This window comes from Rhodamnia argentea, chromosome 2 (assembly GCF_020921035.1).
Source record: "Rhodamnia argentea isolate NSW1041297 chromosome 2, ASM2092103v1, whole genome shotgun sequence".
In the NCBI taxonomy this organism is placed as follows: Eukaryota; Viridiplantae; Streptophyta; class Magnoliopsida; order Myrtales; family Myrtaceae; genus Rhodamnia; species Rhodamnia argentea.
The window spans coordinates 8901417-8924090 of NC_063151.1; the positions used below are offsets into that span (position 1 = coordinate 8901417).

At 40.9% G+C, this 22674-nt stretch overlaps 3 protein-coding genes across 3 annotated transcripts; all 3 read right to left on the reverse strand.

Annotated features, from left to right (window-relative positions):
• Nucleotides 1-1632: 1632 nt before the first annotated feature.
• Nucleotides 1633-3858, reverse strand: LOC115729076 (peroxidase 64-like). Its single transcript, XM_030659520.2, has 4 exons — nucleotides 3610-3858; nucleotides 3238-3426; nucleotides 2953-3115; nucleotides 1633-2313 (listed from the first exon to the last, which is right to left on the reverse strand). Exons 1-4 carry the CDS (start codon nucleotides 3634-3636, stop codon nucleotides 1919-1921), a joined length of 774 nt encoding a protein of 257 aa, XP_030515380.2. The 5' UTR covers nucleotides 3637-3858; the 3' UTR covers nucleotides 1633-1918.
• Nucleotides 3859-9444: 5586 nt separating this feature from the next.
• Nucleotides 9445-12276, reverse strand: LOC115729075 (expansin-A11-like). Its single transcript, XM_030659518.2, has 4 exons — nucleotides 12258-12276; nucleotides 10727-10887; nucleotides 10144-10465; nucleotides 9445-10022 (listed from the first exon to the last, which is right to left on the reverse strand). The coding sequence occupies exons 2-4, from the start codon at nucleotides 10863-10865 to the stop codon at nucleotides 9716-9718; spliced, it is 768 nt and encodes a 255-aa protein (XP_030515378.1). The 5' UTR covers nucleotides 10866-10887; nucleotides 12258-12276; the 3' UTR covers nucleotides 9445-9715.
• A 2909-nt stretch (nucleotides 12277-15185) lies between these two features.
• On the reverse strand, nucleotides 15186-18241 carry LOC115738768 (ribonuclease P protein subunit p25-like protein). Its single transcript, XM_030671496.1, has 9 exons — nucleotides 18112-18241; nucleotides 17737-17866; nucleotides 16997-17077; nucleotides 16823-16911; nucleotides 16654-16728; nucleotides 16482-16543; nucleotides 16293-16352; nucleotides 15881-16066; nucleotides 15186-15515 (listed from the first exon to the last, which is right to left on the reverse strand). Exons 2-9 carry the CDS (start codon nucleotides 17857-17859, stop codon nucleotides 15430-15432), a joined length of 762 nt encoding a protein of 253 aa, XP_030527356.1. The 5' UTR covers nucleotides 17860-17866; nucleotides 18112-18241; the 3' UTR covers nucleotides 15186-15429.
• Nucleotides 18242-22674: the final 4433 nt, after the last annotated feature.

The following is a 22674-nucleotide window of genomic DNA, read 5'->3' on the forward strand; positions in this document are numbered from 1 at the left end:
TTAATAGACTAATGGAGTAAATATTGACCACTCTGGTTTATGGATTACTATGTTTAATTTGAACAGTGGAAGACAACCTGCCATTTCGCGATGCTGTTATTATGCTCCCTTTTCTCTACGTTAAAATTAGGTAAAAGTTACCAAAACCCTAAGTTACATTTACTGTAACACATTTACCTCAAACTTGTATTCATATTTACCCAAACTTGTACAATGTGACACATTTATCCTAAAATTTTTCTCTTGACACTAGAAACTCTAAACTTGTATGCATGTAACACATTTACCTCAAAATTTGGGATGTTGGTGTCACAAGAAATATTTTGGAATAAATGTGTCATACGAGTAAAAGTTTTTGGTTTTTGGCGTCACTAAAAAAAATTTGAGATAAATATGTCACAGTGAGGGTAGTTTAAGATTTTTTGTGGCTTTTTCCCTTAAAACTATTTTGTTTGAGGTTATTCGTTTGATTTTATTTTCAGTTCTGTAATAGGAGAATAATCAAAAAAGTTTTAAATATATTGCAATTATGTTAATTCAGTCCTAAACTTTTTTTTACCCGATGAGTCCTATACCTTTTGCAATTATGTCAATTCAATCTATTTTGCCAGCATGTGTTGACGTTGATAATTTTTATTAATATTTTAATATTTACTTTGTATATTTTTATTTTTATTCTTTTCATTTTTTTCTATTCCTTCTTCCATATAGACCTCTTGTACTATGGCCGGCGAGCTCCGGGTCTGGGCAAAGCTAGACGGGGGCTTCGCAGCCCTAGTACAATGGCCGGCAGCTCTAATGACCCTTGTTGGAGACGGTAACACCGATCGTGGGCTTCGCGATGCTGGCACGGTGGCTAGGAGCTCCGGTGACCATTGTCGGTGCTCGCTGGCCACAATACGGTGGCCTTATAGGGAAGAAGGAAGGTAGAAAAATGAGAAAAAAAAAATAAGGAAAAAAATTATTAAAAAATGTCAATGTCGGCGCCGACAGGTAAAGCGAATTGAATTGGCACAATTGCAAAAATTTTAGGTTTCAACTGGCAAAATAAAAATTTAGGACTTTTTTGGTAATTTTTCCATTCTGTAACTATATCTTCCCCCCTCCCGGTTCGGTTCTAAAACGATATTCAGGTGACCTGATTAGGTTCCCAGGTCCAACAATCTTGAACTGGTTTTAGTTGGGTAGGTTTCGAATTTAACGGGGAATCAATCCCTCCTGTGAAATCGTTGACTCTGGTGTCAATTGACGGAAAGGATGGAAAGATCTCCACTTCGATTGGGCTATTACATGATGGGCTCATTTGAGGAAGACCGGATTTAACCCACGGAAGCCGGCAACTCATTGCGTTAATCAGACAAAAATTATTTCCAATCAATAGAATAAGCTTTTGTCTCGGACAAAATTTTAGAATGATATTACATAATATTTCTTGGCCTTGAATAGTTTCTGGTTGGACATGGTCCTAGCTCACCCTGGATAGTATTTCTACCGTGGACACATCATGCTTCGTTGATCTAATTTTGTAATCTTTTTAACTTCGTATTTCCTGTAACACACGAATTACTTATCAAGTAATGACCCATCACGTTGCTTAATATTACGATTAGTGAGATCGCAAAAATTGAGCACAACACCCTCCATAAATATAAATGCGAAAATCTACGAATTACATTTTAATCTCAACAACCAATCTATAATAAATTATTTAAACAACATTCTTGTTACCTCCATTTCTGTTGGTCACCATTCAATTCAATGGTGTAAGACACGAGTAAGAGTCTAATCCAAATTAATCACACATTGACACACATTAATAAACCCTACCTTATTTTCTCCCACTAAAAATCTACTTTCTTTCTTATGAATGAATCTCTCTCTCGATCTCAAAACCACTGTAAGTTCAAGGAATACATATCTAACGAGCCACCTTACAGTCGAGCCTAATCTCTTGGCCACCGGTCAAGCTGCTCATCTTGATCATGGACTTGATGAAGGCCTTATTGAACTCCTCCTGCGAGCTCGCGAACTTGGAGACCAGGGCCTTGGTCTGCGGGGTCGTGAGCAGGGCTTGATCCGAAGAGAAGATGCCCTGGCCCTGCAGGAGCATCTTGAAGTAGACGTTGTCGAAGGTGGTGGAGGTCGAGTCCATTGTCGATCCCGCATTCTTCGCCGTGTTGCGCACCAGACACAAATTGCGTAGGTTCGCCGCGAAGGACGGGCTCAGCGATGGGTCGACGTCGGTGGCGGGGCTGAAGTTGTGGATCCTGTTTTGGAATGACGAGCAGTGGGCAAATCCCAGCGTGTGTCCTCCTGCATGCATGCAATAAAAATAATTTTACGTGACCATTACAAGGGGAAAATTTACCAAAAAGTCATACACATATTGCAATTGTATCAATTCAGTCCATTTGATCGGCTGACGCTGACGTGGCAAATTTTTTATAATATTTTAATTTTTTTGAATTTTTAATAATTTTTTTGTTTGTTTCTTTTCCTTTCCTTTCTTTTCCTTTCTTTTCTAGAATAATACAACATTATTTAAAAAATTGTCATGTCAACGCCAGTAGGCCAAATGGATTGAATTGATATAATTGCACAAGTTTTAGGATTCAAATGGCCAAAAAAAAGCTTAAGACTAAATTGGCACAATTACAATAGATTTAGAACTTTTTTGGTACTTTTCCTATCACACAGCTTAGCGCTTACGTGATATAAAATAAACCAATAAAGAAATATTTCAAAACCGCGTCGTGTGACGATGGGGTAAAAAAACAAAGTGGTCATGTCATAAAGTACATTCTGTGAATGGATAGTGCAAAGTATGCAATTTTACCTTTCTCATAGTTCAAATCGCAATCAAACATTGGAGAAAATGTTGACACATTCAAACCTTATTATTATAACTTTTTAAAATTTTTCCCAAACGTTCGTCGATCGGTAATGTCTTACCGGATAGAGCCACTAAATCTTCCATGGAAAGGCCCCTCTGGGAGAAGCTTTGTTGGAGTTGAGAGATGTTGAAGGTGGGAGCTGGTAATTGCCTGGTGTCACTTGCCTTTGATGTTCTTCCATCTAGCCTCCCTTTTGGCACATTCCAGGCGGGTCCTCCGGACTATATACCACAAAGAAACATCAAATGGAACATAAACATGAACAAACATAGCCCCTTCCAAAGCAATTTCATCATAAGTTGGAAATTCTTTTGTTTGCTCTTGCAATGTTACGAGGACGAACCAGAGAGACAGCATCGCGAGCGGCGAGAGCCAAGATGTCCGCACAGGAGACGACACCAGGGCACAGTGCTTCCACTGCCTTCTTCGCATTGTCGATCACGTAGAACGCATGCAGCGAAATGTTGGGAGGTCCATCTTTCTCCGCCGTGTTGCCTCCGGTCGAGTTCAGCAGCACAGAACCATCACACCCCTATTTTTCATGCCAAAGCCAACGTACATTAATATTGCTCCAAGAGTGCACGTGAAAATATTTTCTGTTCATTCTTTTTTTTTAACCATATGAGGCAGGTAATCCGTTTGAGATAGATTTTGCTTCGCAAAGTTGGCGAGAAAGACTTAAGGTTAAGAAGGAGGGCAAGAGAAACTGGTATACCCTAATGAAGCAGTCGTGGAAGTGCATCCTCAAGAGCGCAGCTGGAACAGTTTTGTCATTCGTCACGGCCTTCTCGACAGCAGCTGTGACCGTAGCCTCGAGCTGTGGGCAAGTGCGGTCATAGTAGTTTGTGCTTAATGCTGCGACAGGAGAGAGAATTCGAAGGATGAGAAACGCAGAGACTAGAGCAACTTGGGGGTGCCATGTTCGAAGCTTTTTCTGAGTGGATTTTGCAAGTCACACAGGACTAGTGCTTCCTGATGAATTACGAAGGACCTGATGATGGTATTTATACAGTGATGATTAACAGGGGATCACGCGACACACAGATTGAGGTTGATAATTGGAGAAAAAGATAGGGTTGGTCAGCAAATTTGGTGATCAAGAAACACTGTTGGCTAGTGGAGCAGTGTTCTTGAAGCAAACTCATTGCATAAAACGACAACTCAATGTCACATTTGATAACTATTGTTCTAGTTTGAACAAGTAAGTCAACCGGTCGATTGGAAGGGAAATGAGCAGTCTTATGATCCTGTGTCTAAACAGATGTTTCAGGATCAACTATCCAGGTCAAGTTCTAGAGATATGAAAGTTTGGACCGATGGTCGAACGTATCGTCCTGGTCGGATGTGCGGCCTCTACAATTTTGCAAGGCAGATTGGTCGGTCCCAAACTGGCTAGATGCCCGGCTATCATCCACGGATCCTTTCGGTCCATCATCTGGTCATCCAGAACAAGATGGCTGGAAATTCTAAGCCCAAGCGTAGAATCTATTGTGTCAGTCGCCGTAAGCGTCTAGGTTCGATACTCCAGATTTCCAGGCGTGTGCACAAAGACTAATTGCAAGTGTTGTCATCAGCCAGATAACTTCACAGCTCAGAGGTTAGTAATTCCAAATTTGAGTCCCAATTAATAGTAATTACCATTATTCTCTTTTTCACCTTCTGTGCATGCGATATTAGGTATAGTGCCATATGCGGCTGATAGTGTGACGAGTCACTTTCATCACCTTTCTTCTTCGAATTTTGGGGTCGATTTGAAACCAACCAAGTAGAGAGATGCCAAAATTCTTTAAAAAAAAAAAAAAAAAAAGAATTAGACCTTGCAAAAAGCAAGTTCGTTAGTATAGAAGTTAACCCTGCAAAGGCTTTGATATAAGAGAGACAAGGAGGATAATGTTCGGTGGATAGGGTCCAACGACTAAAGGCATTTTGGAGGAATGTAATCCGGGTCAACAATTTGTTCCTTGTTCGGTTAGCTCACTAAATTGGAGTCCATCCAAGGTCGAGAAAATATTCTGTACATATGGAACAACGTCACGTGCCAGTGACACGTGAAAAGCTAAGCCAATCATGATTAGGATGAGCTAAGCAATATAATCAATCGGTTACACGACCATAAATCGTACAAGTGACCCATACGAAGGTTAATTGGGGTCGAACCCTATATATGGCTAACCGGAATCTCTTGTCGCAGGCATTCTTCCGGTACGCACTATAACCTTTATAAAATTAACTTTGCTTAGTGCTCGATGCATCATCTTGGCTTAATCAGTTAAACATACTTAAGTCTTATCCTTTGGATCTATTAGTCCATCTGCATCCAACTACTATATGACAGACTAATACTATTCCCAGAAATTTAAATAACTAATCCACGGCTTTTCTAAAGAATTATTGGATGGCATGGACAAGATCCTGCCCATTAGGTGAGTCAAATATGTTCTAAATGACCAATAGTGCAAGAGTAAACAGTTCGCATCGGATGAGCCACTTATATGTTACGTGGTCTTGAATAGGAATTCTAGGCATGCCTTGTCACTTCAAACCTAGTTGGAACTTGCATTTTCTACTTATAATAAAAAAAAATCGACCAAAAAAAGAAAAACTCATAAAGAATTTTCTTTCTAAACTTTGACTCTTCGACCAAAAAAAAAAAAACTTTGACTCGAGATCTGTAAGAGCCCACTGGTTCTGTAGATGTATGAGAGATAGGTGCCCAAAATTAAGGTTGCCAAAGATACACGTCTCACTTTACTAAAACTAAAACTCTGTTACATTACAGGCAAAATCTTACTGGTCCGAAGTCATATTTTCCCATACTTTTGATTGATAATTATACTGTTGATTTGCATCTTCTTAATCAACAAATATAGAGGTTGTTTCTATGACAGAAAGACTATTCTCAAGGAGCATTTAAAAAGTTATTTTATTATTAGGCTCCGTTTGTTTAAAAAAAAATAAACAATTTAAAAAATATTTTCCTTAAATTGATTGCTTGAAGTATAGTCAATGAAAATTTTTCACTATCAACAACAATTTATGCTAAACATTATGGTGGACAATCAAAAGATCTTGCATCTATTCATCCTTCAAGCGATCATTTTTAAGAAAAACAGTTTCCAAATACTTCATTTTCCTCGAAACAAATCGATTCGGAAAATGTGACGTTTCTAGAAAACATTTTTCCGGAAATCATTTTTTAGAAACATGGCAATATTTTTCTAATGTTTGTGACCTAAGAATTAATTGTAACATATTTCCCGTCATTTGGTAATGAATTGATTTTCTAAATAGACATAAATTATTCAGACACTAGAGACTTGCCTATGGGTAAGCCAAGGAACCCAACACCGACACCAGAAATTGGACTTGGGTCCACCGAAATTGAGCCCCGAGAACTCGATGCACGTGACCAACTCCCTAGTGCCTCCGCTTGAGTCTATAGAGGATGGGCCCAATCCCGGCGCCTAGACCTAGGTCCATCGAGGCTAGGCCACAAAACCCGGTGCTTGGGACCAAGACCCCATGCCATGCCTAGGTTAGTTGAGGCCGGGCTAGAGACTTTGGTACCAGTGCCCATGATGGGGTCCATCAAGGTCGGGCCCAAGACCTTGGAGCCCATGCCCTATTTCATTAAGGCCAGGCCCCGGTCCCCAACGTTCGGATCGGGGTTTAGGTCCATCGAGGTTAACCCCCAGTCCCCGACACTTGCGCTCGGGTCTATCGAGGTCGTGTTGGGGACCCCCAATGCCCTTACCTACGTCTATTGAGGTTGAGTCCATTGAGGCGGGGCCTTGGATTCTAGCGCACCAGTGGGTCCATTAAGATTGAGCCTAGGACCTTGATGCCCATGCTTGGGTTCTTGCCGCCCATACCTAGGCCCATCAAGGTAGAGCTCGGGTCCTCGACATCCGGCCTCGTGTCCATTGAAGTCGGGCCGGTGCTTGAGGTTGTAATGCCGTGGCTCAAGTCCATCAAGGTCGGCCCATGGTTCTTGTGCTCGGGTCCATTGAGGTTAGGCTTCGAGTCCCCGTCGCTCATACTTGGGTCCATCGAGGTAGAGCTAGGGTCCTTGGTGCCCGAGCCTTGGTCCTTGGCAACTAGGTCCGAGCACCGACACTTGAATCCCAAGCCCGGCCTTTGTGGACTTGGGGTTGGGCATCGTTGATGTCCCACGCCTAGCCTCGATGGATTCGGGGCTTGGCATCTCGAGCACGGGTAGCTGTAGTAGGTCTAGGCCTAGCTTCAATACACCCAAACACAAACACCGGGGACTCGGACTTGCCTTGATAGACTCAAGCACCATCGTTGAGGTCACAAGCATGACCTTAATAGACTTGAGTCCAAGCATTGGGGACCAAGATGCTGGTGCTAGGGTCAAGGCTTGGCCTTGATTAACTCAAGTTCGAGTGACGAGATCTATGCCTTAGCCTCGTTAAAAATGGGTCCGAGCACTTGGGACTTGGTCCCAAGCACCCACGATCTAGGGTCCGGCCTTGATGGACCCAACATGGGCGACTCGGGTCTTGGACACGGGCCTAAACTCGATGGACACGTGCCCGTGCACTAGGGACTCGGGCATGGGTACCAAGGTCCTAGACACTGTCTTGATGGGCTTGAGCTCGGGCGCCGAGGTTGTGAGTGTAGGGACCCGTGCTTAGAAGTCGAGGACTCGGGAATGGGCTCTAAGGTCCGGGGGTTGGCCTTCAATGGACTCATGCATAAATGCTAAGGACTCATACCCGATATCAATGTTACTAGGCCTAATGTCCCAAGCACCAACATTGGTGTCTTGGGCCTAGCCTCGATGAACCCGGGGGCACCGGCCGAGGTCTCGAGCACGAGCAAGATGGACCCGGGCCTACATGCCGGGGTCCCGAGCTCAACCTCGAAGGACGTTGGCCCTGGTGACGGGGACCTAGCCCCTCTACTAAGGGCCTAGAATGAGCATTGGGTTTTTGTGCCCAAATTTAGGGTGGTATTTAGAGTAGCATTTGGGTGTCCTTTGAAAATGTTGCGTTTAAGCATTTAAGGGCATTTGGCCAAATATTCTCTAGGATGACTTTCTCCAGCCATCCCAACCCACCCTTAGTGTGTCCGGTCCAAACGTCAATACCTAATCATATTTTTGGAAAATAATTACTGAATTTTTAAAGAGGAAATCATTTTCATAATATTAAGCTTTGGTAAGAAATCATTTTTGATTGACTCATTTTTCTAAGCGATTCTTATGCTGGAAAATAAGAAAAATATTATCACGAAAGAATTTTTTCGCTTAACGAACAGACCCTAAGTGTAGTTAAGTGACTTTAATTTGGTGGGCTTAATGAGAGTTGTTATTTTATGGCCCAATAAAAAAGGAGTATGAAAGAGGCCCAAATGGGATGAATCTAATGGGCTCAACCCACAATACTAATAGCAGCTCCTGTACGCGACACCGGGCCATGGAGACTGGTTAGGAAAAATCCAAGGGATTAACAATTGGTGAATGTAAATAACTATGGATTGCGTCCAGCATCTGATAATGGGAGTGATTATATTATATTCAATTATCTTCCGAATGATATACATTATTTCCAGGTGACATTTCTTTTTCAATCTTATGATTATTGCCACTGTTATAACTCTAAACATTTTGTGTTCATCTAAGTTGAATATGCAAGAGTAGAGTTCATAAACTTAAAAAAAAAAAAACTACATGCTGGATGGCTCTATATTTTAACTCTAGTCAGAGCAGCTTTACTGTACTATTTGTTCTCACTCCTATCTTCCATTCACTAGTATTGCACATAAGATCCATGAACCAAATGTCCAATTAAAATGAGAAACATAAAAAAGTCTAGGTACCAAATGAGTCTCTTCCGTGTAAAAATCTAGTTTTAATACACGAGGGGTCTACATGACAACTATTCTAATCCAAAAAAATGATTCTGATTAGAATTGATTATTTTTTTATCTATTCCTTGAGTGAGTTTTGGAGAATCAAAACGTGTTTTATAGCTGTACAAAATTTCTATTTTAGGTCGAGGAAAAGTGATGAGAAAACTAAAAGGAAAAGTGAGAAACGTGGGATTTCATTTTGTGTTTCTGAAAAGCGATTCATTTTTTCAGAACAAACTTTTTTTTTTTGTTCTTGTTTTTGCTTCAAAATTGTTTTCAAAAATAGAATTAGAATCGGAATAATTTACGTTACCAAACATGTTTCTTATCCTTTTTTACTTCAGGGAACAAAATCGGAGAATCAGAATTGTTGCCATGCAGACCCTAGTTGACTATAATTTTACCTTAATGCTTCTTTTTTTAACGATCTCCACCTCGTTCCACCTTAGAGGGAAGCGCCTGCGAGAGCAAGGGTGGACGAAGCGGAAGCGAGAATATAGAGAGTAGCAAAGCTATACACGGAGAAAATGGAAATGTATAAATCATCCACACCGTGTTCTACTCCTGCTATAACAGAAGGGGCAAAACCAATATTTTGCAGACTTTAGTAGTAATACATGTACGATAATTGTACAAGCATCTCAATTCGGAAGATACGGCTAATTATATATATTGCAGCAACAAATTACATTGATCAAACCTCAAACCTTCACAAATTGTGATGATCACAGAGTATGTTAAATGTCAAAACCATTTTGCTCTATACTTTGGCTCAAGAATTACTGAAATTTCCTTGAGCCTTGAGTTCGCGGATCAAATTTTGCTTCCTCGTCTTGTAATTAGAAACTAAAAATGTGGCGGGCTGCTCTTTGTGAAAATAAATAAAGCATGCCTCGGCCGGTCCAATCGATCACCGTGAACTCCAAAGCCGCTCTTGAGTTAAACTAGAATTGAACCGAGCTAGAGAAGGTTTGGCCGAATGTCCAACTTGGTGGCGCAATGTTTGTGAAAATCTTAGTCACTCCATCGGTGGTTGTGACCTGAAAGGACAGAGATTGGCCGTTGAGGTATGAATTCGATTGCCAATTAGCCCCCCAGTTCCTTGACATGGCTGTCCATCCCGTGTTCGAGCCTTTGATCGACACGGACTTGATCGACCCGGCTTCGGCCACATTGGTTATGAGGACCAGCTCAAAGTAGTCTCTCCCGTTGATGGTGAACCTCACTCCACCATGTTTCTTGCAAGGGACCCTGCAAGATGTTTTGAACACCTATGACTTAGTCCTAGAGCAAATAATCAATTTAAGATGGTGGTGATGTCAGGTGGTAGGTGCGGATCGAGAATGTACCAAAGAAAGCTTAGATTACGAACCTTTGGTAAAGGACGGGTATGATTCCTCCTTTGTAGATACCGATCTTTTCCCAAGCGGGCTGAGCCATGTCGAAATGCTGGAGGGGTGGGTTGCACCACCCACCATCGTCATTCGCGAGAGCGTAGTTCGGAGGGCAGAAATTGGTGGCGGTGACCGTGATGGAAGGTCCTTTAATGCACCACCTGGAGTCGGTTGTGTAGTCACAGATGATCCTGTAGCACTGCCCACATGAAGCCCCGTCGTTGAACAATGCGGTGCTCAATGCAGCAGTTCGGGTGCCGTACCCGGTCGAGTACAAGTTCCCATAGCCACAAGCTCCTCCTGCACATCACCGACGAATGTTAAACTCGAAAGCCCCTAATTTCTTGCAAACTGGGTATCAGGAAACTGTCTTGCCAAACAAAGATCACCCTACAAGTAGTTAACAACAAGCCTACAGGCGCGAAAGCATTCTTGAAACCAAGTTCGTTGACTCCATTACCTATCTAAGGATCAGTATCGAAAGGTTTCGTGACTAACCGGGTCCATGAGGACCGGCGAGCCATTCCAGCAAGAGAGAACAAGTAATTTTGCTTGACTTACCCATGGTTCCGGAGGCGTCGCTTCCACCGTAGAAGGTGGCATGAGCTTTACTCCATCCTGAAGCTGTGAAGGCATTGGCAGTCACAGCAAAATGAAAGGACACAAGCACGATGAGAGGAGCAAAACTGGACATCTCCATCCGAAAGAGAGAGAGAGAGAGAATTGGAGGAGATTGAGGCTTGAGAATGGCGATGTGATTGTTGGGAGACCCTGAAGTGCCGCACTTTAAATAAAGGGAACTTGATTGACTCCCACATGACACAACCACCTTCACATGCGATCTCTCCAGAAATGAAAATTTTTTTGAGGAACAAGGAACTTGTTAATCAATTGGATGATATTCCCAGCAAAGTCTGAAGATCTCGCGAAGGCCTCATTCAATCGTTCCCACGTTCTCTACCACCGTCACATGTGTTCTCTCTCCAGAAAGGACTCATTCGTACTTAATAATGCGTCTGGTTGTTGCCATTTGAAGATTACTGGGCATCTTTTTAAAATGGCTCTTGACTTTTGAGAGAGAGAGAGAGAGATTCTTGTTCTTGTACCTGGTATTTCACATGGGTTTAGCCATTCTTCGAACCGTATGAAGCAAGGCCCCTTCATTCTTGTCTTCTGCACATGACCCAGTTTGAAAAGGAACGGAACGGAATGCCCATGAGTGGCTATTACGTCTCGCGGCTTGCAAACAGGTTTAGTTTGGTCCAAATGAACGGTCTTCAATGTGCTTAAACATTGTAGAACTACAGGTCTATGAAGAACCCGCCAAACGGTACATGCGGGTTCAGCATTTGTCTGGGCCGCTTTCTCGCCCTGTATTTGCGAAGGTTCTTGACGAATCGAGGAACGAATTCAGGATTTTGGGTCAGTTCAGTTTGGACGACTTACGGTCAATCAACCCAGAAGCCAGCTAATTCCTGTTCCTTTTCCAGGCCATGAGTCTTTCACATAGTTGCTAGAGAATGGTAATAACAATTCACTAATCCACCAAATCAGACCGCGTTTAGTTTGGCTCAATCAATAGACACATTGTGGACGGAATCATTTGTATTATTGGTTGGTCTACAGATGCATTATGTACACTCGGTCGCCTAGTATCCGTCCAATAATTCCTTGATCCTATGAAGCATTTTCCTAGTTGACAGATTGATTATACGCCAAATTCCCGGGAAAGCATCACTGGTGCCTCAATAATTGAAAGTATCTGCAATCATCTGATCACCGCATTCATCGGCACGAGCCGGTGGCATATCCTCAAGGACAAATGAGAAGGACTCGAGGATCAGGGTCAGTACAGGGCACAAATTGATCTCTGGGGCATACAATACTATCCATGTGACAGAGAGGTTAAAATAAGTGAACAAGAAGATGGTGACGGTTGACCCGGCATTTGATGTAGTTTAAAAACGGTCTATCATCAGATTCGTTGCTTGTAATTGCATGATTAGGAATGTGCTGCTTTCAATAAAACTCCAATTCCACATTCCAGCACATGCTTTTCCCATCCAACCCAATTAAGAATGAGCTACACCAAGAGAGAGAGAGAGAGAGAGAACATCTTCATGAAGTATTCTATGCTAAGACAACCTTTGTGTACCGTACATGAAAGAAAGGACATGGACTAGGATGAGTTAACCAATCTGCTGTTAGTCTCCATTCCTTCCGATGTTTATCAACAAGAAAAAAAAAGGAAAAGTAGGAAAAAGTTGCCCTAAACTACAAGTTTTGGCTTGAAAAGAAGTTCTCTTAGATAGGACCTACATCGGCGTAGTAGTATTTGTATTGACCTAGATAAAAATCACCTTATACAACCAGAGAACAAGAGTATGTGATGAAGGTAAAAAAAGGCTTTGAGCACTCAGATAACCTAAAGGCAAGTTCAGACTTCCCACTTTGTCGCCATCCTCTTCCTTTGATTTGATTCGCGAGATCTTGTTCCTGCTATTGCCTCGCGTGTCTCGTAACCAATTTCCTCCTTCTGGGTGTCGGTTTGAAGTTGCAGTGCCTTCCAACAACTACATTATACACATCGAGATTAGACAAGACACAAAATCCCAGAACTGAATGTCGATTTCAGCCTCGCTGGTAGTTGTGAATGTCTCCAGACTCCTTTGACGCCATCCAACTTTTGCACGACGTGGAAGTGGCTTCGATAGCTCAATTGCAGAAGGCCTTGGCATTCGCCAAGTCCAGTCTCGGGTTGTCAGCAACATGAGCAAGAGATACAGACATGAGCAGTACTAATTGGCAATGTGGCGTATTCGGACAATTGGACCGTCCCTCCCATTGCCAATTGTAACGGACTGAAAGCTTTGATGCAGCATTCAGCCTAATTGTGATCCTGATTTTGGACCCCATGGCAAATGGTGCATAAAGATCTGGACAACTGTAGAACATGAAGGCAATCGAACTACTGATCTCCAATTTTCAGCTTTTCACATGTTGATGGAGAGGGTGATCAGTGGTAAGCTAACTCTACTGGGAGTTCTGATGAAGATAGGGAAACAGGTAGTAGCATCTTTGATCGCATTGATCGTTGGGACCAAGCTGGTGTGTCTACAGAGAAGCATTGTAACGCAGTGACATTAGGCTTTGAGCCTCATTTTCCGCCAGAAAAGTAACTACTTGTTTCAAAACTTTTGTCTTTGGCCTTCCATGTACCGATGTACGAAACTTGGGCGAGACTCCTGAGTAGTAACTTAAGTCCGTGACCTTGTAGCGTGTCTATTTCTAACAAAGTTTCTTCCTCGTCTTAAGGTGCGTATGTGAGAGTTTTGAGGCATTTCTCTAAAGATCTTTGACTCGAAGTACATTTGCTCCAAGCAAATATCTTGGTTAAGTGATTTTGGGTGTAACTTTTGCACAGTACGTTTTTAAAAAAGGAAAACCATAGGGCATGGAGACTCGAAAACGGAAATATCGAAATCATTGTGGAAGCCAAACAATCACTGGCGAAGATTCAACCATCAAAGAGCTAGGCGAAGCAACCCCGAGGTCACGACCTTAGATGAGGCGACGCCAAGGTCGCCTGACCTCGACAATTGAGACCCTTGTGGACCCAACCCTCGGCGATGTAGACCCACAATCGTTGATGACAGTCGAGGAGGCTCATGCAACTCTTGGCAAATGTCAAACACACAACTCAGATCTAGATTTACAACGTTAGTTTTAGAGAGAGACAATGAACAATGATTAAGAGGGCGAAACTAGAATACGAAAATATCAGCAGGACAAGATGGAAAAAATACGCATCAACTCTGAAAACAGCATTCTAGAAATACTAAATGCCAATATTAGATGAAAGTTACATTGGGTTAAGGGACTTTAGAAATGTGAAGTTTGGCTCAAAGGCTTTTGAGAATGGTGAACCAAACCTCTCAACTTTGTCCCAAAAGCCTATGGGGACTCAAAAGTCCTTTTGATAATAATAACCAAGCAGACCCTTAGAATAGTCTTCTTCTTGCACAGGAGAACAAGCGCACTCGAGAGAAAAGCAAGAGAGGCATTAGGTATGTCTACAAATCCAATGTTGTATTGCAGTCAAATTGAAGACATAAAAAATTGCTGTACTCAGCCTTCTTTCAAGAAAAGTTGTGGTTACTCCTAGAGGTAGTGTTTAGCACATGATTCATATGGAGTCCGTCATTTAGGGCTTTGTAGAGGTGGGAGTTTGAGTCTTCGTACTTCTTGGAATGGTTCAACCCTTTGAACTCTTGATTGAAGCTGGTTAGACTGTTGCTCCTTAGTTTTTCCTTTTTCAATATAGGAAGTTTTTCCATATAAATCTCGATGCTGCAACGATTCTCAGTTCAACTACTCACTTCTTTTAGAGTCACCTTAGAAGACTGCGACTTTCCCCTTTGCCTACCAAAGACGTGGATATGTATGTAGAGGCATAACTCTACAGCCTAATTGGGCAATTTAGACATAAATTATATGTCTGCAACCCTTGTAACTTGGGTGGATTTAGAGTGAAATTGGTGCTCCGACCTTTCAGCAATTTTTAAATGTAACGAGACTTACCCAAAAACAAACAATACAAAACAAATATTTTCTTGGCTCAGTCCAATTCATCACATAGAGATCACATACCCCGGGGGGGTGGGGGGTGGGGGTGGGGGGTGGCGCAATGCACAGGTACATCTTATACGAGCATACGAGCAAGTGCACAGATATGCACACATTGCACCGACCTCTTTAGTGGGTTGAGAAGTTTACTCCTTTTTGTCTCTTCTCTTTTATTCATTTGGAAACAGCTTTCCGTTTGTGACCGAACTGGATCAGACGGGCCCATTATGTTTTAGAACAGACTTGATCGTATCAGATTATCATAAAAATATGAGACCAGCAAAACACCTCACCGCAGTACCCTGTTCATTTCTAACCGTGGCATTATACAACACAATAAAACCACAATCCCAGGACAATTAAAACCCATCCCCGGCTAAATAATAAGCATTAACTGACAATGTCAGTCCTTACTATTAGAATAAAAGAATGTGCTGCTCAGTCAAAATTAACATGTCAATCACCTATCTCTACAGCAAAGAAAGAATGGCCACAAGAACCTAATCACTATCAAGTCTAAAATGGTTACACAAACACAGCCTAGCCAAAACGTCATTCGATTAACACAGAAAATAGGACGGTAGTAAAATATGGAGAAAGCACATATCAAAATCGAACCGCAATCTTTTAGGAATGCATTATGCAACCTGTGCAGTTGCCTGGATCGGTCCATTTGATCTGTAACCACGGCCTCTTCCGCGAGTTCCCCTTCCACGGCCACGGCCTGTATACAGGGGGATTAAGAGATAAAAATCAATAATCTGACTACCTGTTTTCACCATCTCTGATAGAAATAAAAAATCAATTCAACTATGTCCGGGATGTTCATAATCTACCATAATCAAGTTCGGCATGACCCTTTTCTCTTTCAGTTCCATGAAATCGATGGATCCAAACAATTATTGCTTAGAAATTGTGAATCTTGACTCCATTTAAAGGCAGAACAGAAAATCTAGATGGCGAAAACACATGCCATAGCACTATCCTCAAGAGTATATCCAGTTCAGTATATAACTGAACCTTAATCATTAATTAAAACTGGTACCAAATCAGACTTGTCGATGGATAAAAGAATGATTAAAAGAGTACCGCGGTTCTGAGCAGGTGGTTCTTGATTGTATCCTCTGTCTTGCTGTGTATCAGCATAAGGTCCATTGTATCCTCCCCTTCCGCGGCCACGAAAACCACGTCCTCTTCCTCGACCCCTACCTCTAGCATAACCCTGGTTGCGGTCCCAGCCTCCATCATCATACTCATGATTCACAAAACCATTCCCTGAAACAAGCAATAATATAAATTGTAGCCAGAAAGCAAATATTTAGAGGATTGCTGATGCAGCAGAGCGTATATGCCAATCATTCTCCTCCGAAGTGAATTAGCATTTTGGTGCCACTACAACAGAGTACAAAATAATTTAGCCAACCATGATCCAAGATCCTACATCTACAACACTCCCTTCCATGTGAATTAAAAGAAATGTTCAGTTCTATGAATGCCATACCTCTACCTCTTGGTCTTCCTCTGCCACCGCGGCCTCTTCCTCGCCCGTTAGGTGATCCCTCTATAGTAATAAGGAATATAATTAAAAGAAAACTCGAGAACAAACATAATAGTCACTGATCCTTACCCAAAAAGAAAAAACATAATAGTCACTGATAAACAATAGCGACAAAATAATTTTTTGAAGTACCTCCTTCAATATAAAGCTCTGATGATGTCTTCACCATCTCAGCAGGTAATGGAGGCTGATACCTGCAGTAGAGGCATTTATGGCTTGTAATGGATATAAAAGACCAAGCTCTTAATATATCTAACTCTCAATATCAAGAATCAATTACAAGAGAAGAACAACGTGAACTCACCCAACAGACGATGTGTCCAGTTCCTTCTTTGAGAGAGTTATTGTAATCATCGATACATGCCTTGTGGTCTCCAACCTATCCAAACAAGAGAAAGACATCAAATGGAGAAAAAAGAGCAATAATAAAGATGAAAATTAATGGCCGATAATCAGTTTGCAACTGCACTTACGTGACAAGGCCTTCCTCCAAAGGCTCCCATTTATCAGTTATATCTATTGATCCGATGGAAGTTACCTGATGAAGACCCACAATTCTTCTCTACAATACATACGCAAAGAAATTTCAGACCAAAGCTAGCATTTATAAAGTAAATAGAATGTTAAAGTAATAGCTCGAAATAGACCTTGATTAACTCCACTATAGTCACAGTCTTGTTGATGGCTCTTCCCATGGCCTTGAACACAATTTCTTTCGAATCTTTCTCCTGGATAATGTGGTTTACAGAGTAAATTACAAGGAAATAGATATCCAAAAATTTTCTTTTATCAGTAAATCGAGATTCAAACAGTGAATCAGGATAAGTAAATCTAAGCTATCCATGGTCTCAATGATTCCGTACAGATTTGGATATGTGTTGAAGACTTGTAAGGTTCCTTTTCTATTTGTCCATGTGACTTTTCATCAGAGGGAAGTTTTGCACGCATGAGAGCCAATGGTGATGCTAGAGTTTCTGGCAATTGAGCGAAAAAAAATAAGCTTGTGGTCCTACCAAAGAAGTTAACGTCCAGTTGGTGTTCTATTTAAGTCGCAGCCCGTTTTGCTAACTTTCGGACCAAATCACACTTCAAAGATTGGTCTGACTCTCTCTAAATATCTGCCACATTGTCTTTTCAGTGTATTTTCCAATGAAAAAAAGTACTGAGTTTCTTATATACATAGATTAGGGAATCTAATAACATTTTTTTATCTGCAAACCGTAATCTAAGTACGAACTACATCATCTATATTACCTAGCACCGAAGCTCGTAAAATGGCATAAATCCACCAGCCATTATCTCATCCTAAGCAGAGAACGAACAATCATCGCAAAGCGAGAAACAACAGGACACGAGAAAAGAAGGGGAAAAAAACAAAACACAAAACCTGAAGCAGGGTCATGGCGTAGGTGATGTAGCTGCGCATCCTTCCCTGGCTCGTTATCCTAATCTCGTTCTCGTCAATCGGCGTCTCCTCCCTCGGCTTCTCCACTCTCTGGTAACGATCCATCTCCTACCTGAGATTCCCCAGCGCCGCAACATCGACCGTAAGGCCAACCAGCAAAAAGGAAGAGACAAGAGAAACCGACAAAACCACGCGCCGCAGCAATACATTGCGCAGCTTACGACTCGCACCCAGAAAAATCAACAAAACCGACCAAAACTGAAGCAACCGCGAAATGGTGAAAGAAGAAGACGAAGCTAGGGTTACCGAGACCAGAATCTGTGGCAGGAGACGAAGGAAGGAGACTAGATAGGTTACCTTGTGGCAAAATGGACAGAGAGAGACCTCTTTTCTCTTCTTCTCCTTCTTCTGCTACGGCTTGGTGCTTTCCTTCGTTTACGCCCTAGGAATGGAGTGGGGGCGTCTCAAGCCCTTTTATACGTCACCCGCACTCTGAGAGAAAAACTGCCCTAACCAACTCTTTATCCGGTCCAGCACGAGGCGGTTCGAAACTTCGAGTCGAAACCGAACCGTTGTTCGCTCGGTTCGAGTCTGCATGACCCGAACTGGAGCGTTGGGCTCTTTAAAAGGACCGCAATGAAAGAGGCTTTGAAGGAGCTTATGTCCGCGCAGGTAAGGCCACTCGCTCGCTTCCCATGTCGGGAGGTGGGATTAGACGTGGCCGGTTCAAAGGAACCGCCGGTTCCGGTTCAAGAACCGGCTGATTGAAGGGACCGGTTCTGTTTCGATTGCGAACCGGCAATTCCAAACCGGTTTCGATTTTGTTTTTTAATTTTAATTTTTAAAATAATAAAATAAACATAATAAATTATAAATTATAATCAAATTGTATATTGTAATAAAATTTGGGGAAAAAAAGAGAGGAGGAATAGACTTGAACTTAATGAATTATCATTAAACGCCTACATATCTTCTTGGGGATAGAAGAATCAAAGCCTATGCGGTTCTTTTACCTTTGATAACCCCAACTTACCTCATCGTCAATCGTCGTTACCCGTTGTGGTACCCGTGGTGGTGGTATTTCCACAATCCTCACTAAAAAATTCGTGTTCTTGATCCAACTCTTGGTGTCGAAATCTAGTCTTGTCCAATTGTCGACACAAGCTTGAGCTTCCACAAACTCCGGACTTAATCTTGAACAATGAGAGTCCAAAACTAATCCTCCAGCGCTAAATGCTTGTTCAACCGCAACTATTGAAGAAAGGGTTGCTAATATCTGGCGAGCGATAAGGGCAAGAACTGGGTAGTAGATTGAGTGACTCTTCCACCACTCCGGGATTTGGAAATGCGTACTATGTTCGTCATCACGAAACTCAAATTAAGTGGTTAAATATTTTTCTAATTCGGAAATACTACATATTGCCCCTTTTTATTTTATTTTTTTGTCTATTCTTAAGCATATTGTACCCTCTACTAAGTGAACTACCGGTTTCGCTTCATGAGGTAGTAGATTGTAAAAATCCATGATCACTTAAACCATATCTAGTAAAAAATTCTCCATATAATACTACTATAGATTCTTTAACTTCTCATTGTATATTTAAAATATCTATTGAATCTTCCAAATGTAAACAATCACAATAATACACATTCGGATAATCTAGTAAACCATCTAATTTAATACATGGATCAAAAATAATACCAACTAAATAGACAAGAGGAATTTTGAAATAATAATGCAATCATTTTTCTCACATTACTAAAATAGTCCGATCTAATTCAATATCTTTTTCATATTCACTAAAGACACTACCAATATTAATGCATTCTATTTAAAAAAATGCGTAGTAGGATAATAAATATCAGATAAAGTATTAGTAGAATCATTAAAAATTTTCAAAAAATCTAAAAAATTTTTGTAAACATCCCAATGTTGCGGAAGTAAAGTAATTTCGGTAATATTTTACGAAATAAACATACATAATAAATCTTTGTAATCAAAAGTTTGACTAAGCAACTCGTACGTAGAATTTCAACGAGTTGGAATATCTTTTGAAAAACTTTTTGCTCTTCTCCAATGTTGTTTACAAAATTTTTCCCATGCTTTCATAAAATGGGCACGACTCCATAAAAATTTAATTGCACCCTTTATTGAGGTGAGAGAAGTCTCAAGAGTTCGTAAACCATCTTGTACACATAAATTTAAAACATGGCAAGCACATTTAATGTGAAAAAATTGTCCACCAAAATAGGGTTTGCAAATATTTTCTAATTCGGGAATGGAAGTGGTATTTGCGGTGGCATTATCAAAATCAATTGAAAATACTTTATTTATCAAATTATATTCTTCTAAAACTTGTCTAATTATTCTATAAATATTATGAGCCGAATGTCTTTATCAAAAACTCGAAATGCAATAAGTCTTTTTTGAATTGTCCGATCGTCACCTATCCAATGACACGTGACACCCATATAAGAACGAATTTGCCAAGGATCACTCCAAATATCGCTACCTAAATGTATATGTCCATTGAATTCCGCAAAAAATTTTGCTAAAGATTTTTTTTTTTTATAAAGATGCAAAAGTTCGCGTTTAAGAGTACTTTTTGGAATAGTTGGTGCTTGCGGAACTAACGCAGTATTTATCAAATATTTCAAATTAAAATTTTCACCAGTAGTAAACGGAGCATGATCAAGGCAACATATTCAACCAATGTTTGTTTATAAAGTACATCAATATAACAAAATAAAGGATGAGTATTAGAATTGGCATATCCGGAAATTTATTGTTGCCTAATGTCGATCCCCGCTTGTGTTGGATGTTTTTTCGTCGGATACGGGAAAAGTACATTAGAAGTGCCATAACTTTTGTACGGCGTTCACTTGAGTGCCATAACTTTCAAAACGTTCACTTAAGTGCCATAACTTTTAAAATCGTTCACTTGAGTGCCATGTTGACGTGCCAACCGGAAAATCTGACGTGGCGGCCGGAAAAGTTCTTGTAGACACCGGAAAAGTTATTGTAGCATGTAGGAAAAGTTACTGTAGATGCCGGAAAGCCGACGTGGCACGCCGGAAATCTGACGTGGCACGCCGAAAAAGTTCTTGTAGCACTCAAGTGAACGATTTTGCTCCGACGTAGCACTCAAGTGAACGATTTTTGAAAGTTATGGCACTTAAGTGAATGTTTTGAAAGTTATGGCACTTAGGTGAACGCCGTACACAAGTTATGGCATTTATAGTGTACTTTTCCCGTCGGATGCCGACGGAATGTTCCGTAGCCATCTCCTTGCGTAAATTTGTATGTTTGCGAATAATATTTACAATTTATATTATACTTACCTTCGCTTTCATCACGTACCTTGTCAAAGTGCAACCACAAGTCGGATGTACTCTCTTGGCCCTTCCGTTCGGGCTCATTTGCCGTCGACATTTCTTCGATGCCAATAGGAGGATGAAGACTTTCTTGTATTGGGACGTGCTCGACATTCGGAATGGGAACAACGTTGATATTATCATCGTCGTCTTCTCAACATGCATATTCACGAGGATCATATCCGGGAATAGGATACTCGGAATCTCCCATCGCCATCTTGGCCTTTTCAGTATTTTTGCTTCCATTTGCCATTTTTGAGAAAATTGATCGGAAATCCGATTGAGAGAATTGAGGTGAAATTGAGAGAATTGAGCAAATTGAGAGAATTTAGGAGAATTTGGGAAAATTTAAGAGAATTATTGAAAGGATTTGTGAGAAAAATGAAAGAGGATGGATAGGTATTTATAGAGATGGCGAGAGTTATTTAACTAAAAAAAAATCAATTTTTTTTTTGCACATGCAACGGCCCAAAGAGCCATTATTTTTTTGGGGGGTGGGGGGGGAGGAATTGGGGTGGGGAAGAGCCCAATGGCTCTTTCCCCACCGAGTCCAACCCCCCAACTTGTTTTTTTAAAATTAAACGGGTCGGAACCGGCCCGGAACCGCCGATTCCGACAATTATGGAACCGTGGGTACGGTCAATGGGCCGATCTGGGCCGGTCAACGGGCCGGTTCCGGGCCCACGGTTCCATTTGGCCATGTCTATGTGGGATAAAAGTAGACAAATTTTTTTATATTTATAATATAAAAATTAATAAAATTCTTAACGTGGTACGATTAGATCGAATAAGCTCTTATGGAATAAATATTCACCTCCCCCTCTATGCCCTACAATAATGATTCCCATTAACAAAATTAGTACAATATTCAAATGCAAAATTATTTATTCCTACAATTATATGTATTGGAATTTCTTCTATTATATAACATAAATTGTATATCTAGTATTTGTATTTATCAATTTTAGGTATGTAAGTATAATCTACCATTAAGGAATGACAAAAGAGAATAAAAAATAAATTAGAAAAGAGAAGGATAAATAATAAATAAATAAAAATGAAGTAGATGATACGGAGGTCCCTAGAGAGTGTCTGTGCTTCCTAGCCTAGAACCATAACGGGATACGTACGAGGAATCGACTTGTAGAAAGCTCCGATGGACTCGAGACGAGGGCCGTCGGACCCGACAATCTTGTTGTTCATGCATGGAAATGAAAAACACCTTCCAACATGCTACCACACCTCATGAAAATCAATCAAACACATCTTAGGCGTGTAAAAACTCATCGATGCAATTATGATCATCATAAAATCTTAACAAGCCATTGTTGAGGCTTGCTTATACTTACTATCAAATTCAAAATAAATTAACAACTATCAACCAACCAAGTCTAGAGTATTAAGTAGATCAACCTAACATAACCCTAATAGTTTTCACTTATCTTGAACAAAGGCTTGAACAACTCAAAGCTTTAACTGCCTTCTAAGCAAAATAAACAAGAGGAAAGATAAACAACCCTCTACACAATTAGTTAATAAAAGAGA

Excerpts from the sequence above, each read along its gene's own strand:
- LOC115729076 (XM_030659520.2), bottom strand. The coding sequence starts at position 3,636 with ATGCACTTCCACGACTGCTTCATTAGG. Across the intron at positions 3,116-3,237 it reads CTCGCGATGCTGTCTCTCTG|TCCGGAGGACCCGCCTGGAA; the intron begins GTTCGTCCTCGT and ends TGTGGTATATAG. Across the intron at positions 2,314-2,952 it reads AGATTTAGTGGCTCTATCCG|GAGGACACACGCTGGGATTT; the intron begins GTAAGACATTAC and ends GCATGCATGCAG.
- LOC115729075 (XM_030659518.2), bottom strand. The coding sequence starts at position 10,865 with ATGGAGATGTCCAGTTTTGCTCCTCTCATCGTGCTTGTGTCCTTTCAT. Across the intron at positions 10,466-10,726 it reads CGACGCCTCCGGAACCATGG|GAGGAGCTTGTGGCTATGGG; the intron begins GTAAGTCAAGCA and ends GGTGATGTGCAG. Across the intron at positions 10,023-10,143 it reads ATACCCGTCCTTTACCAAAG|GGTCCCTTGCAAGAAACATG; the intron begins GTTCGTAATCTA and ends AACATCTTGCAG.
- LOC115738768 (XM_030671496.1), bottom strand. The coding sequence starts at position 17,859 with ATGGATCGTTACCAGAGAGTGGAGAAGCCGAGGGAGGAGACGCCGATT. Across the intron at positions 17,078-17,736 it reads ACGCCATGACCCTGCTTCAG|GAGAAAGATTCGAAAGAAAT; the intron begins GTTTTGTGTTTT and ends CACATTATCCAG. Across the intron at positions 16,729-16,822 it reads TTGGAGGAAGGCCTTGTCAC|GTTGGAGACCACAAGGCATG; the intron begins GTAAGTGCAGTT and ends TTGTTTGGATAG.